The sequence below is a fragment of the Schistocerca piceifrons genome, chromosome 6 (genome assembly GCF_021461385.2).
Source record: "Schistocerca piceifrons isolate TAMUIC-IGC-003096 chromosome 6, iqSchPice1.1, whole genome shotgun sequence".
Taxonomy (NCBI): domain Eukaryota; kingdom Metazoa; phylum Arthropoda; class Insecta; order Orthoptera; family Acrididae; genus Schistocerca; species Schistocerca piceifrons.
The window spans coordinates 93,836,010-93,851,585 of record NC_060143.1 but is presented as its reverse complement, the minus strand read 5'-3'; the positions used below and the strand labels follow the sequence as shown (position 1 = coordinate 93,851,585).

Below are 15,576 nucleotides of genomic sequence, written 5' to 3'. Positions count from 1 at the left end.
GCATGACTCGTGACCCGTCCACTTGCCCGCAAAATGCAAAGGTCCCAAGTTCGAGTCTCGGTCCAGCACACAGATTTAATCTACCAGGAAGTTTCACTATTATTCCAGTTCTCACACACAGCATCAATATTTCTCCAATTAGTGGTACATACCCTCCTGTGTGGATGCAGAGTTTAATTCAACGCATACCCAAGAATGAAAATCCAAAATCACTAGATGACTGCTAGCCAGTCAGCATATTATCTTCAGTATCTAACGCCTTGGCGTATACTGTTTATGAACAGCTGACAGATTACCTCAAAACTCCTAATACCCACGATAAATATCTATCAACCTTCTGAAAACACCATATTACAGCAACTGCATTAATCATAATGACTGATGACACAAAACATGCCATGGACAGATGTGAAACAACCATTTTACCATGGGTGAAATTCAGTAAGGCCTTTTACACGAGTGATTTCAATATATTACTTATTAGAATGAAACAGTTGCCTTTCGCAAATTGTACAATGATATGGATTGACAACTACCTCAGAAACAAAAGGGTTGTAGAAGTAAAAATGGAAAAAGTGCTTAACTTTACCATTCTTCAGCCAGGGCATTGTACTTGTGTTGTGGTACCATGTAGTCTCAATTGACAGAGTGGGTGTAAGGGAGGGGGGATGGAGGTGGTGAGGAAAGGGAGATGTTCATTGGAGGATCTGAGGGACAGCTCTAGTATTTACCTTAAGCCAAAGGAACCTCAAAAACTCTCGCCAGAACTACTGGTGTTAACACATTATTTTGCCGCATGGACTGCGACTTCAGTTTGACGCAGGCTTCTGGAGTTACCACTGCAGCTCTGCTAGTGACAGCCTACATTGCGTCTCACAGTTGTGAGGCTTCATACGAGATTATCAGCAGTTGTGTTGCATCCTCTTTACTCTGGGACGACAGCAGTATTTCTTCACTTCAGTGTCGGCCACAATCACCTCTCTCACAGGCATTCGTGTGCAGCATGTGGCCCGGGCTACGACACTCACCTCAATATCAGATTAAATGGAAATTTTCTCAGCTTTTCACTGCTGTTCCTAGTTTTCTGCTGAGTTCATTAATGATCAAAGTTTTTTTAAGTGCAATCAATACCTTATGCTATTTTGCCATTAATACACCAGGAAAAAATAAAACTAAATTTATACCCATAGACCTGCGACTAAATGATATGCTGCCATTACACTCATTACATTATTAATCTTTCACTGAAACTCTGCGTTCTGTGCTTAGAATATATATTCGAACATGAAATTTAAAATATATAATGTTTATAAAACATTTACACTAATTTGTCCTAATAGAGCTGTATGAGCTCTATCCTTTGACTAAGTTTACAGAAATTGCACAAGGCAAGGGGATGATATTAACTTTTAAAGTTAATTTTAATTGTAAAGACCTTTAACTAAACACACACACACACACACACACACACACACACACACACACACACACACACACACACACACTATTTTTCTATCTCTAAAGGCGGTACTATTCTATAACTGTCTTTGAACAGTTTTTACCCAATTTATGCCTATTTAGTGGTCACTCTGGCCATTCAGCTCATGGTGGGTACCCCTTCCATGCCCCTTGGCAACAGCTAAAACACATCGGTGTTTTCCAGATCACATGCCAGATCTACTGTTTACCTGCTGCACTCCTGCAGTCATAGTATTCTCATACTGCAGTGTTTGTCCAAGGCATCTAGAAACACAGGTACTTAATTCTGTCATCTGCTGAACTGCAGTGACTCAAACATGCTACCATCTACTGGCACACTCTGGGACTCACGCACGGCCACCACTGGGTCCAACCTCGCTAAGCCGAAATGCCTCTTTCGGCTGTCAGGTACATTATATGCTCAGTTGCATCTGTCTTTAACGGTTCTGGTGTTAAATTGTTTTGAGCTGTACCCTCACAACATGTATCCACATTAAATGACTTTCCTGATTACAGTGAAATGGCATCCAGCAAAAAAGAGTGATTAATGGAGAGAGAACAGAAACTTTCAAGCCTAACAGGAAGTTGACTGGAGGGATTTGACAGGTGTCAGTTGTAAAGTGTATCAATGCTCTGGATTAGAAAAGGAGTCACACTACCATGTGAAAAGAAATGAAAACTACATGAAATCAGGATTTCCACAAGTTCCCCAAGTGAAATTCCGTGAAATTTCTCTGATTTCCAGACAAGTTTTAGAGTTTTTCCATGACAAATTTTGAGATTTCAAGTGTAAATTAAGACGTAAGTTGACAATCTGTCTTTGCAGCTATGGTACAAGACACAACAGTGCAAACAAGGAAATACCTAAAAAAAAGTTGCAAGCAGATGGAGCTTCCTGACATGAGCAAAAATCTTAAGTACTAACATCAACATCTTTTATAATGATTTAGATGGAGACAGCAAGCTAAATAGTTTGTGTGTTTCATTAAGAGCACCGATGTTATTTTATTTCAATAAAACTAAACACATTTGGTGATGAAAGTACGCATTTCCTTGGAGTTGCAAAACAGATCTACAATACCTTCACTGATTTTAGAAATAGCCTCAGAAAAAAGTAGGCATCTTGAAAGCAGTGTATATGGTGGGGAAGAGTTGTGTAAACTAACACTGTAGGTGACCGCCAATAAAATGTTGGTTCTACTATGTTCGTTATTGTCAGTTATTACCCAATGTGTTATAACTATTATTTAACAGATATTGCACGATTTTTTTTTTCCAAGAAATATATGTGTACAAACCACCAGAGACTAAGACAATTTCCTCCTCGTTATTGTCCATACTTTTTAACATATAAACTACTTTTGAAGTCCCAAAACCTACTAGAACAAATAAAAAGTCTATAAAACGCCACGCTGTACAACATGCTTGTGGTAAGACAGTGCTGAGAAGCACCACAGTCCTGGGTCCATGGATAAACCACGAAAATCCGCTGCATTTTGTCTCATGCAAACAGATCCAGCCTGTGGGCAGATCGGTGAGACTAGATCCGACAGACAGGGCCTGCACATCAGTGGGAACCGAATGGCTTCAGACTGGCAGGCCTGATCCATTACAGATACCTGCAGAAACCGGTTTTGGCCTGTCGCGGAAATCCACTCGTGTGGTTAGCTACTCATGATCCATATGAGCTCATGTTGATCAAAGGAGACAACGGTGGTCAATCCATGCCATAGATAACTAGTTCAAATACTCTGAGCATCGATAATAATGAGGACAGATAGCAACTTACTGTAAAGATAATTGTTGTCCCGCAGACAGGCCCACATAAAAGACGATCATACTCTCACAACTAAATGTTTAGCCAAAGCTTTTGTCAGAAAATGAGAGCGCACACACGTTTACGCAGTCACTCAGATACAATGCATGGACACATGACCACTATCTCCGACCACAGCTCCTACAGTCTCTGAATCAGATCCAAACAAACCACTCCTCATAACTCCCTGCCTCTCGTCGGCAGCTGCTAGGTTAGCAGCAAGAAGTGGTGGCAGCACTGACTGCAAGTTGAGGGGAGTTGTAGGAAGGGGAGAAGTGTTAGGAATGAGAGTAGGAAAGTCACACACATACTCCTCTGCACACAGCCAGCGACAATGCATGTCACCTCAGTAAACAAACCATTCCATCTACTGAGACAAAAGCGAGATTTTTGCAGTGGTTACTCGGAATGGGCAGATTAGATGCACTCCCTTGCCTCATCACTACAGTACAATCTGTGGAGGACGAAACCAGAAAGAGGCAGCCAAAGCATTTTATGCTGTACACCAGTTTGCTGCCAGGGAAGGCTACATCGAGCTTAACCCAACAAATCTGGGGTATACCAGATTCTGTGTCAATGTGGCAAGACATACGAGGTTTGTCCAGAAAATAAGTATAAAAGTTGAATAATAACTTTATTTTACAATTATGTAGGTATTACAATATGGTCTCCTTCAAAATACTCACCCTGAGATGCGATACACTTCTGCCAACACCGTTTCCACTGTTGATAAGATTGGTGAAAGTCTTCAGTTCTGGTGATGTTCAGTTGCCATGTCGTTTCCGCCTTGATGGCTTCCACATCTCCAAAGTGCCGCCCCCGAAGCACCATTTTGCCTTTCGGGAACATGAAGAAGTCACATGGGGCTAAATCGGATGAATAAGACAGGTGGTCTGTCATGGTGATTGAGCTTCGGGCCAAAAACTTGTGCACAACGAGCGATGTGTGAGCGGACGCATTGTTGTGATGAAGGCTCCACCTGCCCCCTTTTGCGAACTACGGTCGAACTCGGGCCACACGAGCTCTGAGATGTGTCAAAACTTCAACGTAAAAATTTCCGTTCACTCCCTGGCCGGAAGGGACAAATTCCTTGTGCACAATGCCCCCAGAATCAAAGAAAACAATCAACGTTGTCTTCACATTGGACCTTGATTTTCGCGACTTTTTTGTTCTCGGTTCTCCTGCTAGTTTCCATTTCTTGCTTTGAGATTTGAGCTCCACATAGAATTCGTAAAACCAAGACTCGTCTCCAGTGATGACTCGATTGAGAAAGTCCCCTCGTTCCTCTGCTTCCAACCAATCCTCACAGCACTCAACCCTCTTTGCTTTCTGTTCTGGCGTCAAGAGCTTCGGTACAATTTTCGCACACAATTTCTTCATTTCAAGTTTTTGTGTCAGGATTTCGTGTACGATTGTTTGGGGGATTGACAGCTCATCAGCAATCATTCTGACTGTCAATCTACGGTCTTTAAGAACACAAGCCTGAATTCGTTCAACATTTGCATCGGAACTCGATGTCGACGGGCGTCCTGGGCGAGGGTCATCGTTCAATTCTTCTCGGCTATCCCGGAACCTTTTTAACCACTTGTTCACAGTTGGTTCCTTCAGAGAATTGTCTCTGTAAACCTGTTTCAAACACTCAAAAATCTCACGGCCATTCTTGCTTAGCTTTGCAAGAAACTTGATGTTGACGCGCTGTTCCTCAATCAGAGAGAGCCCCATGCCGACAGCAGGTGAAAAAGAGTAACTGTGAACAAGCTGCCGCACACTCCCACCTTTACGCAGAGTGCTCCGACTCGAACTGAGCGTTGACAGGATTGATTACAGCAGTAGTCCCACCTGGCGGTAACTGCAACTTGTAACATAAAGACATTATTCAACTTTTATACGTATTTTCCAGACAAACCTCGTATATACTACAAACAGTGGGCACCATTTAAAACTGTTAAGAAGACCAACAGCATACTCAACTAATGTAGCAGTTGTAGTCAGCAGTCACAGAGCACTGGACTTGCGCAATGAAATACAAACGCAGCAGGATCTTAGTACAAATGTCAAAACATTGAGACACTGTCATTAGAGAAGCCAAGAAAATATGCACCAAAGGCAATCCTCCAAATAGCGGCTTCAGTTATAGTCTCAGCACAGCTAGGGAACAAGCGCTCAGCCTAATTACAGAGTAATCACATGGCAGACACAATGAACTGGCGAAAAGGGCCTGGTGGTCCTGGCTACAGCCATCAACACTATAACCTCTTCAGATGACAGTATGTGCCTCCATTCAGAAACTGCATACGAAGCAGCTGGCAGGAGAAGGGGGAGGGGGTGCTATACAAGTCAACCACGTACCTGCACAAAATCAGTACATGAATGTGCCTGACAAAGGCAACACACCTGATCGCTAAAATATTGTGCCTACTAGGCACAACGAACAGAGTAACGTTGTGAATAGCTCAAATGAACCATTTAATGCCCTCAGTGAAAATACGGAGCACTGTACTAAAATACAAAGGGCAGCTAAAACAAGCAGGAAGATTTACATATTCTGCAAGTTAAAGAGGCAGTTGTGACATCTTGAAGAGGAACTTTTACGTTTACCTCTGAGCAGTATTATGTAGAAGAACTGTGACCCATTTATCTAGTAGAACAGCTCTGGGAGGGATCCTCCAAGGTACAAAGTCACTGTAAACAAACTTTATAAAGAAACAACACCTGTTGCATAAACAGATGAAAAACCATGTGGCCATATAGAAATGTTGAGTGAAACACCTATGTCAGTCAAGATGGGAATAAATGAAGCCTTCAATGACTACAGTAGCAGAGTCTTATTGTGAAAATTCTTTCAAAACCAAAAGAAATTCTGTTCATGTATAAAGGCTGTCCATGGCACCAAAGATGCTCAAGGATATCACAGGACCTGAAACTGAGGGCTAACAAAGCAAAATCAGAAATATGGAACTCATTTCCAAATGGTCCTCCACTACAGAAGAGACAGCTGTACTGCTCCCATTTACTTTTCTACTGAAAAGACAAGTGCTGTAGATAATAGTGTCAGTGGGGGCATTGAGCAACAGCTGAAGCTGCTAAAATTACACACGTCTCGAGGATATAGTAGGATACCTGTCAGATTCTGCACACAATTTCTGGCTGTATTAGGTCCGATTTTAACCATACTATACCGTATGGGGTATCAAAGGGAATTTTTGATTGTTTTGAGGACTTCTTGGTGGGGAAGACACAGCATGTTTCTGCGATGGAGAGACATTGACAGATGTAGAAGTTACTTCATGCGTGCACCAGGCAAGTGTTTTAGAACCCTTGTTGTTCATGTTGCACATTAAATACCTTGCAGACAATATTAATAATAACCACAGACTTTTTGCACGTGATGCAGTTATCTATAATGAAGTATTGTCTAAAAACCTGCATAAATATTCAGTCAGATCACGATAAGATTTCAAAGTGGTGCAAATATTGGCTTGTTTTAAATGATCATAAATTTTAAATGATCAACTTCGCAGAATGTAAAAACATATTACACTATGACTACATCATCGATGATTTACAATTAAAATCAATCAACTTTTACTAATACATGGGAGTAATAATTTGTCGGGATATGAAATAGAATGACCACAAAGGCACAGTCATTGGTAAGAGAGGTGACAGAGTTCAGTTCAGTTCAGTTCACTGGCAGGATACAGGAAAAATCCATTATACACAAGAGATGCTTAAAAATCATTTGTGTGTCCCATCGTAGAATACTGCTTGAATACCAAACAGGACTAACAGGAGAGACCATACACTTACAAAGCAGAGCGGGAAAAATGGACACAGGGATGCTTCATTCATGACAGAAATAAGATACCAGCTATCCCACAAAAGCCTACTTACAAGGTTCCAGGAATCAATATTGTGCGAAGAATTTAGAATTATCCATCAGCCCCTATCTATCACTCCGATTGGAACTGCAAAGACAGGGTCAGGCCAAGTAAAGTATGCACAGAGGCATTTAAGCAGTCCGTAAGTGATTGGACTGTAAGAAAGCCTAACATGTGGTACAATGTTAAGTACACTCTGCCATGCAACTCACAGTGGTTTGTAGAGCATGTATGCAGACAACTGTGTAAATTGTTAGCATTTTTCAATATTGTTTTACTGAGGACATGTATTATAACTGTAAAACTCACTCATTTCCAGTTAGAGTGAGGAGTTACAATTATCACCCATGGAACTTGAAAATAACTAAACTAAAACTGGCATAGCATATTAAATACCATGTAAGTAATGTGGAGTGCGAGGCTAAATTCTTGCAACACTTATCCCACTGAAGTGTATCTTCTCAGGAAATCTTAAAATTAAATTTTTTGGTTACTTAATGATTAACGTTACCACAATAATAGAATAGCATTTTGTAATTTGAAGTCCCTGAATTGTATTGCACTTAAGGAAATTTAGTTCTTTGACCTTGTCCCACCATCCCAGAGATCCAAACTCTGCAGCATCCATGGAACAGCACAAATGTAATATAATGAAAAAGGGGCATATTTATGGATAAAGTCAAGCAACTGACTGCTATCTGATCCAAACAGTAGTGAAGATTTCTCGAGGAATCCTGCTAACAAAGAAAGTACCCACCTCAAACACCTGAAAATGAACAAAAATTATTTTAAAATATGGAGATGTGTGGCTACAGAATCACTCATTGCTGAAGGGTGAATACCATGTAACTCAGAGAATTACTGTCAGATTTGTGAGTCATTCATAAGTTGTTATTTGGTAAAAAGCTAAACATTTGCTGGAAACAATATATGTTAACGTTATCAGTACTAGCAGAGTCTTATTTCTCAAAATAGAAGTTCCTGTGTTGTAACATATATTTTTCACTTATTCTTCATCGAACTACAAATGTGGAGTTTCAATGACATGATTAGAATACACCAAATTGGAATGACTTGCAACAAAGATGTGAATAGGGTAGCTTTTGATATTCTACTTCTGCAGTGCAGTGGTAGATCGACATATTGTCCATGAGAAGTGTGTACACTGTTCCATTCCACTGTGTGTAAAAAACCATTTTATAGAAATTCCACATCTGCACTTCAGTGGGGAATAAGCAAAAAACATGTGACAACGCTGTAACTGTTACTGTAGGAAACGTGACTCTGCAAGTACTGTATGCGTTGACTTATTGTTTGAAGCCTTATAAATGTTCAGTATGCAGCCATATTTACAAATCAATTTCAGATGGGAATGTAAAATGAATTGTTCCAAATCTTTAAGATTCTCATGCAAAATGATCTGTGGAACATGAAACTAACTCATGAAAATGGACAGAATTTTTTCCCCACCAAATAATACCTCATTTATGATTCTTGTGATTCTGCCATAACTGTCTGATAAACAGTATTTGTTAACCTTCAAACACTGATTGCACATAAATCCAGCATCTTATAAATAAAGAGCCAATATGGGCACAGGAACAGACCCATCTTGCTTTTTAATTTAATTTTTTTTTTATTTTTATAAAACCTTCTTGTGTTATCAGCTGAGTTACGGTATTGTGTTGCTGCAACATATTGAAGAGTTTCCCCACTTGTCACCTTCAGCCAAAGGTTAGGTACGTGACCAATTGGATCCTTTACAGCCACTGAACTGCAGACACCTCTGCTGAGGGCCCACCAGATGAACCAATTACTTGCCACTGTAACAGAAGCTGTGATAGTTGCTCGAGGGGGGGGCACTGGTGGGGTGGACAGGTTCTGGAAATGGAGCCCCAGTATTGGTTCTCTAACTCGCCCCCTGCCTCCATATATGCGTTCCTGATGTATTACTGCTAAAACCAAATCCCAAACAGGGCTCACTAGAAAGCTGTTGGTCCCGTTGACCACATCCATTATTTCCATTGCCTCTTTGTTCAGAGAGAGAGAGAGAGAGAGAGAGAGAGAGAGAGAGAGAGAGAGACTTCTGTGGTCTGGAAATACACTTAGCTCCTGGGGAACATTGTCAGACATGTGCTATAAAAATAAAAAAGCTAGCATGTACTACTTTTACTTTCATTCCATAACACCATATGGGAGAGTTTATTGAGGTAACTTATGAAGCCATGTTGAAGTTTTCAGGGACCAAAAGTGTGTAATACATATTACACATGTTTTGAATGCAAGAACATCCCCAGAGGCACATTCAGGAAACTGGGAATATGACTACTACTTCCTGGTATATTTATTTTTTAATGAAACCGACAAAAAAATTTATATCTCTTTTGCAAACCAACAGATTGGTTTCAGAAATCAGTACTAGAAATAAGAATAGTCTTCACAAAAATCAGTCACTTTGAGGCAAAAAGGTATCCATTATTCAGAAACACCTATTTTCAACAACTTGCCTGCAGCAATAGTGTTCAGCTACTAATAAAGTTCCGTAATAAAGTTTCTGCCCTATCCTAGCCTACTGTGTTTATGTTTTATATATGTTTTTATTATTTCTGTAATGTGCCTCATATGTCAAATACTGCTGTACTGAATGGACTGTGGATGGACAAATGAATGAATAAAAAAAATAGATGAATAAATAAATAGTTCAAGTGGAGCCTAAAGGATTTATTGATGGCCATTTACTTCTTCTCAATCGATGAATTTCTTATTACTGGCTGACGAGTATATATTACCAATAATATCAAATAACCTGTGTGTGAAGAAAAATCTGCCTTCTGCACATCTTCTGTAGCAGTAACGCAGTCAATGTGAATAAGTATTTTGAACTGATTTTCTGTTTGATAACACATGGCTACAATAGTCTAAGATTGTACACAGTAATACTGCTATTTGAGTGTAAGCTTGTCAGTGACCATACACAAAGCTACAGTGACACAGACTTCTGCCTTCTACTGATTCAGAACAAAACAGTGTAAGTATTAAGATAAGTTCAACCAACAGTTACGTTGTATTCTAGTATGATAAAACTTTAAAAGAAAAGGTCAGTTTCCTTGAACTGTTGCTTTAGAAGGAAATCACCATTACTTATGAAAGACTTCAATAACAAACTTTCTGGTAACAATTTCCTTGAAGACTGTAACGTGCATTTGGTGCTACATTACATTCTTTGTCAATGGACTGGTAAAAACACCAAACTGTCCTTGGAGCAAAACAATGTTAACATTTGTATTGTGCTGGATGTTTGCAAAGAGAATGCCAGTCCTAACTTTTTGACAATCGCAAACGAGCTTCTCATATACAAGCGTTTAAGGGATTGGCTATTAAAGCTCAGAGCTAATAGTATTGTTTTTAAAAGTGATCGCTGAACAACACATTCCATGCAGAACATATGGTATGGGTATTACTGGACCTGGCAAATGGACACACAAAATTTTATTGTTTTAATGTGAAGAGCACGCCACCTGGAAATCTAAGTAGAATCCCGACGTTTCCGTTACGACTGTTATTGTAGTAAAATGTAAACACAACGACGTAAACATACCAGTTCCAAGAGCGCTCCCATTATCTCGGAATTGATGCGATTTTTGGAATAGTCGATTAATATAGCCCCATGGTCTGGCGTCTGGATCTTTAAGCTGCGAAATTATGGACAGACGAATCTTTATTACTTTCAAAACAACACAACTCGAAATGTAAACAAAGGTCATTTGAAGGTGAGATGAACGAATTATACCTGAATTCTTCGAAGCGACTTGGATTTTCATTCATCATTTTTTTAATATCTAATGTGTCCCCATATTTACTGAAACATTCGTTGAGTTTTGCCCAAGCGGGCTCTGCCGTTAAATCGCCTCTTGGTTCCATATTCACACGCCCACCACAGCTTGCAATTTGCTGAACCGCCAATGTCAATGAACTCGATTCTTCTGTCGACTCTCGGTCGACTATCAAAATAAGTCACATAGAAGCAAAATTCTGCTAACGTGCAATATCGTTGGCCACCTCAAATTTCAAGCCGCTACACAGTGTCGCTGGAAACATGTTTCTGTTGGAAACATTGTTTTCGGCGATGTTTCGCAAATGTTTCCGACTTTGTTTGTGGTTTCTGTTTCCGTCCACACTGTCGGCAAACATTTCTCGTTATGTGTTCATGCCGTCTGCAGTGCTCCTTGTATTATTGTCTTCATATCGTCTGCTGCCGCGTTATATCTGATCCTGCTGCTGCTCACATCTTTTACTTTCCCCTCTTTGGGGAAGTGTGTGTGGGGGAGTTTGTAGCCTTTCGGCTTTTACTCCCCTGTGAACGTGTGTGTGTGATTTTTCTATAGTTTTTGGTGTCTGTGACTTGTGATGTTTGTTGTGAGTGAGTCTAGTACTTGCCTGAGGTAGGCGAAAAGATTGGTGTTATATGGGAAGGAACTGGATTAGGGATTGGGTTTTGGGATTTTCTCTTCGACTTAGTCGCCGAAGATCGTCATAGGGCGCTTATGCTTATCGCGGGACATGTCATACCGACCTAGGGAGTGGGTGAGCGCGTTTTCGGATCTGGAAGAACCCTCATGGAAGGCCCTTGCCAGATCCTGGAGACGCTCTCTCAGGAGTGGGATTTCGGCTGCGGCGTGCAAGTCGTCTGTGGGGAATCCAAGAGGTAGGTGCAGTGCCCTTCTGAGGGCGCGGTTCTGCAGCCTCTGGAGTTTGTCCAGGTGCTGCTTTGCCGCGTATCCCCAGACAGGGCACGCATACTCCATTACTGGCCGGATCAGGGCCTGATAAACATTTACTGCTACTGGGCAGGGAAGGGAGCTGTTTGTGTTCAGGATAGGGTATAGAATGGACATTCTGGCGCAGACCTTCCTGTGGACCTCGTCTATGTGGGGTTTCCACGTAAGACGAGAGTCCAAGGTTACGCCAAGGTACTTGGCGGTTCTGCGCCAGGGGAGTTGGATTCCATTTAGGTGAAGGTGGAGGGGGGGACGTTGAGGAGGTTCGCGCCTTCCGAGCCTGCGGGTAATCAGCATTGCCTGTGTCTTCTCGGAGTTGATCGTGATGCGCCAGCGAAGGGCCCAAGTTTCTGTGTCATCTAAAACCTTTTGTAGCCTACGGATGACCAGGTCCTTGTTCGCATTTCTCGTGTAGAAGGCTGTGTCGTCAGCGTACTGTGCAGTGTGCACCAGGGGGGCCGTCGGAGTATCCGCAGTGTACAAACTGTACAATACGGGCCCCAGGACCGATCCCTGTGGCACCCCGGCACGAATACGCCTTCTGGTGGAGGTGGCAGTTTCTACTTTGACGGAGAAAGTCCTATTCGTGAGATAGCTCTTAATGAGCTGAACTATGCTCCCGGGAAACCCTTGTGTGTACAACTTGTAGAGTAGCCCTCTATGCCATACTGAATCAAAGGCTTTGGCTACGTCTAGTAGCACTATCCCGCAGTAGCCTCTGTGGTTGAAGCCCTCTGTGGCTGCTTCAACCATTCTCATGACCTGCTGTGGGGCAGAGTGGTTCTGCCGGAACCCAAATTGGAAATCCGGCAGAATTTGCTCTCTGGTAATGTGTTCTTGTATGGGTCTTAGCAGGAGGCGCTCATAGATCTTGCTGAGTGTTGGCAAGAGGCTAATCGGCCTGTAGTGCTGCGGGAATAGAGGGTCTTTCCCTGGTTTGTGTATCGCGACCACTTCCGCATGTTTCCAGCAAGCTGGGAAAACACGGGAACGAGTAATCTCGTTGAGGACGTTCGCGAGGTGTGTGATCGCTGTGGGTGGGAGTTTTTTGACTAACTGGTTTGTGACACTGTCGTGCCCTGGCGCCTTTTTTGTAGGGAGGGACCTGATTACTCTTGCCACGTCCTCGGGGGCAAAAAGTATGGGTTCGTCCTCTGGGTCCTCCTCAGCATTGAGGAAGACGGCCATTTGACGACTGACTACCTCTTCATGTTCTTCATCCTGGGGTTCTGCCGCTTGGAACTGCTTCTCAAAGGAGTCGGCGAGGGCGTTGGCCTTTCCAGCATGGCTGTAGACCAGTCCCCGCTCGCCATGCAGTGGCGGCATCCTAGCGCGTCGTTTTGTAAACTGTTTGGTCGCTTGCCATAGTGTGTGATCGTCTACTTTGAGAGATGTGAGGCGGTTTTGCCATTGCTGGTTTCTGTGCTCATTGAGCGCTACCTTCAGCTCTCTCTGTAGACGATTGAGCAGCCTCCTGGTGGCCTGATTTCTGGTGATCTTCCACTCTTTTGCCACTCTGTTCTTGTGTCGAATTTGAGCTAGCAAGTGTTCTGGGAGCTGTATTTGCGGCGGTGGGCCCTCCCTTTGTGGAGGGGTGGCTTCTTCCGCTGCCTGCAAGATGGTGCCTGTTAGGTCTTGTAGCGCTTGTTCTACTGTTTCAGCAGTGGGTGGCGGAGCGCGAGCGATATCAGAGGCGACAGTTTCTTGGTATCGCTCCCAGTCTGTTCGTTTGTACGACGTCTGGTACCGTGGGAGTGCTACCCATTCTCCCACATCGACCTCCAGAATCACTGGGTTGTGGTCGGAGGACATTCTGTTGATTGTCCTTGCGGCCACGAACCCTGCGATCCTCCTGGTGAGAGCTATGTCTAACACATCGGGCCTGCTTCCGTTTTTCGGAAAATGTGTGGGCTCGACTGGACCCCACGTTTCGAAGTGGTGGGCGCGCGCTAGTTGTTGCAGTTTGGCGCCTGCTCTGCAGGTTACTCTAGAATTCCAATCAGGATGTTTGGCATTGAAGTCTCCCCCTATTATGAGTTTGCCTTCAATTTGCCCTAGAGCAGCTATGTCTCCCTCATCTATCTGGTCATGTGGGGGTCGGTAGACTGCAACAATTGTTAGGGGTCCAGTGGCAGTGGTTACTTCCACCGCCACTGCTTCGATTTTGTTGGTAGCTGGTAAGAATACCTGGTGGTGGGGGATCCCTCTTTTTACATATATGGCCACTCCTCCGCCTTGGGTTGGCCTGTCTTTACGGTAGCTAATGTAGTTGGGAACTGTCGCTTTTACTCCCGGTTTCAGGTGGGTTTCCCCCATCATGCATATGTCGATGGAGAACTCCTTCATGAGTTCTCGGAACTCGACCTCTTGATTAACAATGCCGTCTGCGTTAAAGACGCACATTGTCAGGCCTTGAATATTTGGTCGTCTATTCATGATGGGGTGTTGATACTACTGAGGAAGTCGCAGAGGGGAGCGACTGCTGGACTGTTGCCTGAAGGGCGACGAGGATCTGTGTGTTCTGCTTCTGGGCTTCCCTGAATTCCTTCATCATTTCCATGACGAGGTTCATGGTCTGCACCATTACGCCTAACAACTGATCCATGGGGGGAGAGTGTGTGTGGGGTTCCCTGGGCCTTCCTCCGTCATGGTGGACCTGGTCGTTGTTGCTGTGTGTTTCCCGGTGTTGTTCTCGTGATAGTGTCTGGTGTTGTGATGGTTGGGCTACGCTTTCATGGTTCCTCGGTGGAGAAACCACTTCCGCATAAGTCGCCCTCGGTGTGTCCGGCCTTGGTTTTACCCAGGCCTTGTCCGTGTGTGTTGCCATGGTTTGTTTTCTTGTGTGTCTTGGTGGGTTTATGGTGTTTTGTTTGTGTGTGTGGGGGGCGGCCTTTGCGCCCTTTGCCTGTTGTGTGTGTCGTTTGTGGACCTCACAACCTTGGTATCCCGCCGTGTGGTTTTTGCCACACAACGCGCACCTTATTTGTGGGTCCGTGTGGTGAAGTGTGCATGTTCTCGTGTCGTGGGCCTCGGCGCACTTCCTGCACCTTACTGGCATGGTGCAGTAGGCGGCGATGTAGTTAAGGCCCTGACACCTGAAGCACTGCACCGTCTTGTTCTTACGGCGCAGCGGTTCGGTGGTGACAGGCACTGCCAGAACCATCTTTATCTCCCTTTTGTTCTGGGGGATGTCAGGGAGTGTGGCCTGGTATAGTGGCCACTTACTGTTTATGTTGCCCATCTGTTGGACCCCCTTGACGACGTACCCCTGGGCAGTCAAATCTGTTTTGATTGCCTGGGGGGACACTCGTCTTGGGAGGTCTCGTATCACGATGTTTCTGTTCCTTGTTTTTGTTGTGGGGAACGTGTAGTGTGGTATGTTTTTATTTGTGAAAAGTGTTTTGACTGTTGTGTAGTTTTCGAGTGTGTGCAGTGTGATTTTGATTTTGTCTCCACCAGCAGGTTTTGCCTGGAAACTGCCTCCCCCGATTTCTGCCTTCAGCAGCTCGAAAAGCTCTTCGTAGCTTTGTGCGAACTCTGCTACAATCGGGGGGAGGTGGTGGGCGACTTGGTTCTGCGTTTGTGTCGTGTTTTCTGATGCCTCTGGCTCATCAGCAACCGC

The 15,576-nt window shown here is 43.4% G+C and overlaps 1 protein-coding gene across 1 annotated transcript in view; it reads right to left on the bottom strand.

The window, feature by feature from the left end:
• LOC124803077 (glucose-6-phosphate isomerase) overlaps positions 1 to 11,166 on the bottom strand; it is an 84,670-nt gene extending 73,504 nt beyond the window's left edge. Inside the window, exons 1-2 of the mRNA XM_047264206.1 lie at positions 10,967 to 11,166; positions 10,775 to 10,868 (exon numbers count right to left, since the gene is read on the bottom strand). Of these exons, the coding sequence (XP_047120162.1) occupies positions 10,775 to 10,868; positions 10,967 to 11,097 (225 nt within the window). The 5' untranslated portion in view covers positions 11,098 to 11,166. The remainder of the gene's footprint in view (positions 1 to 10,774; positions 10,869 to 10,966) is intronic.
• Between the last annotated feature and the right edge of the window lie 4,410 nt (positions 11,167 to 15,576).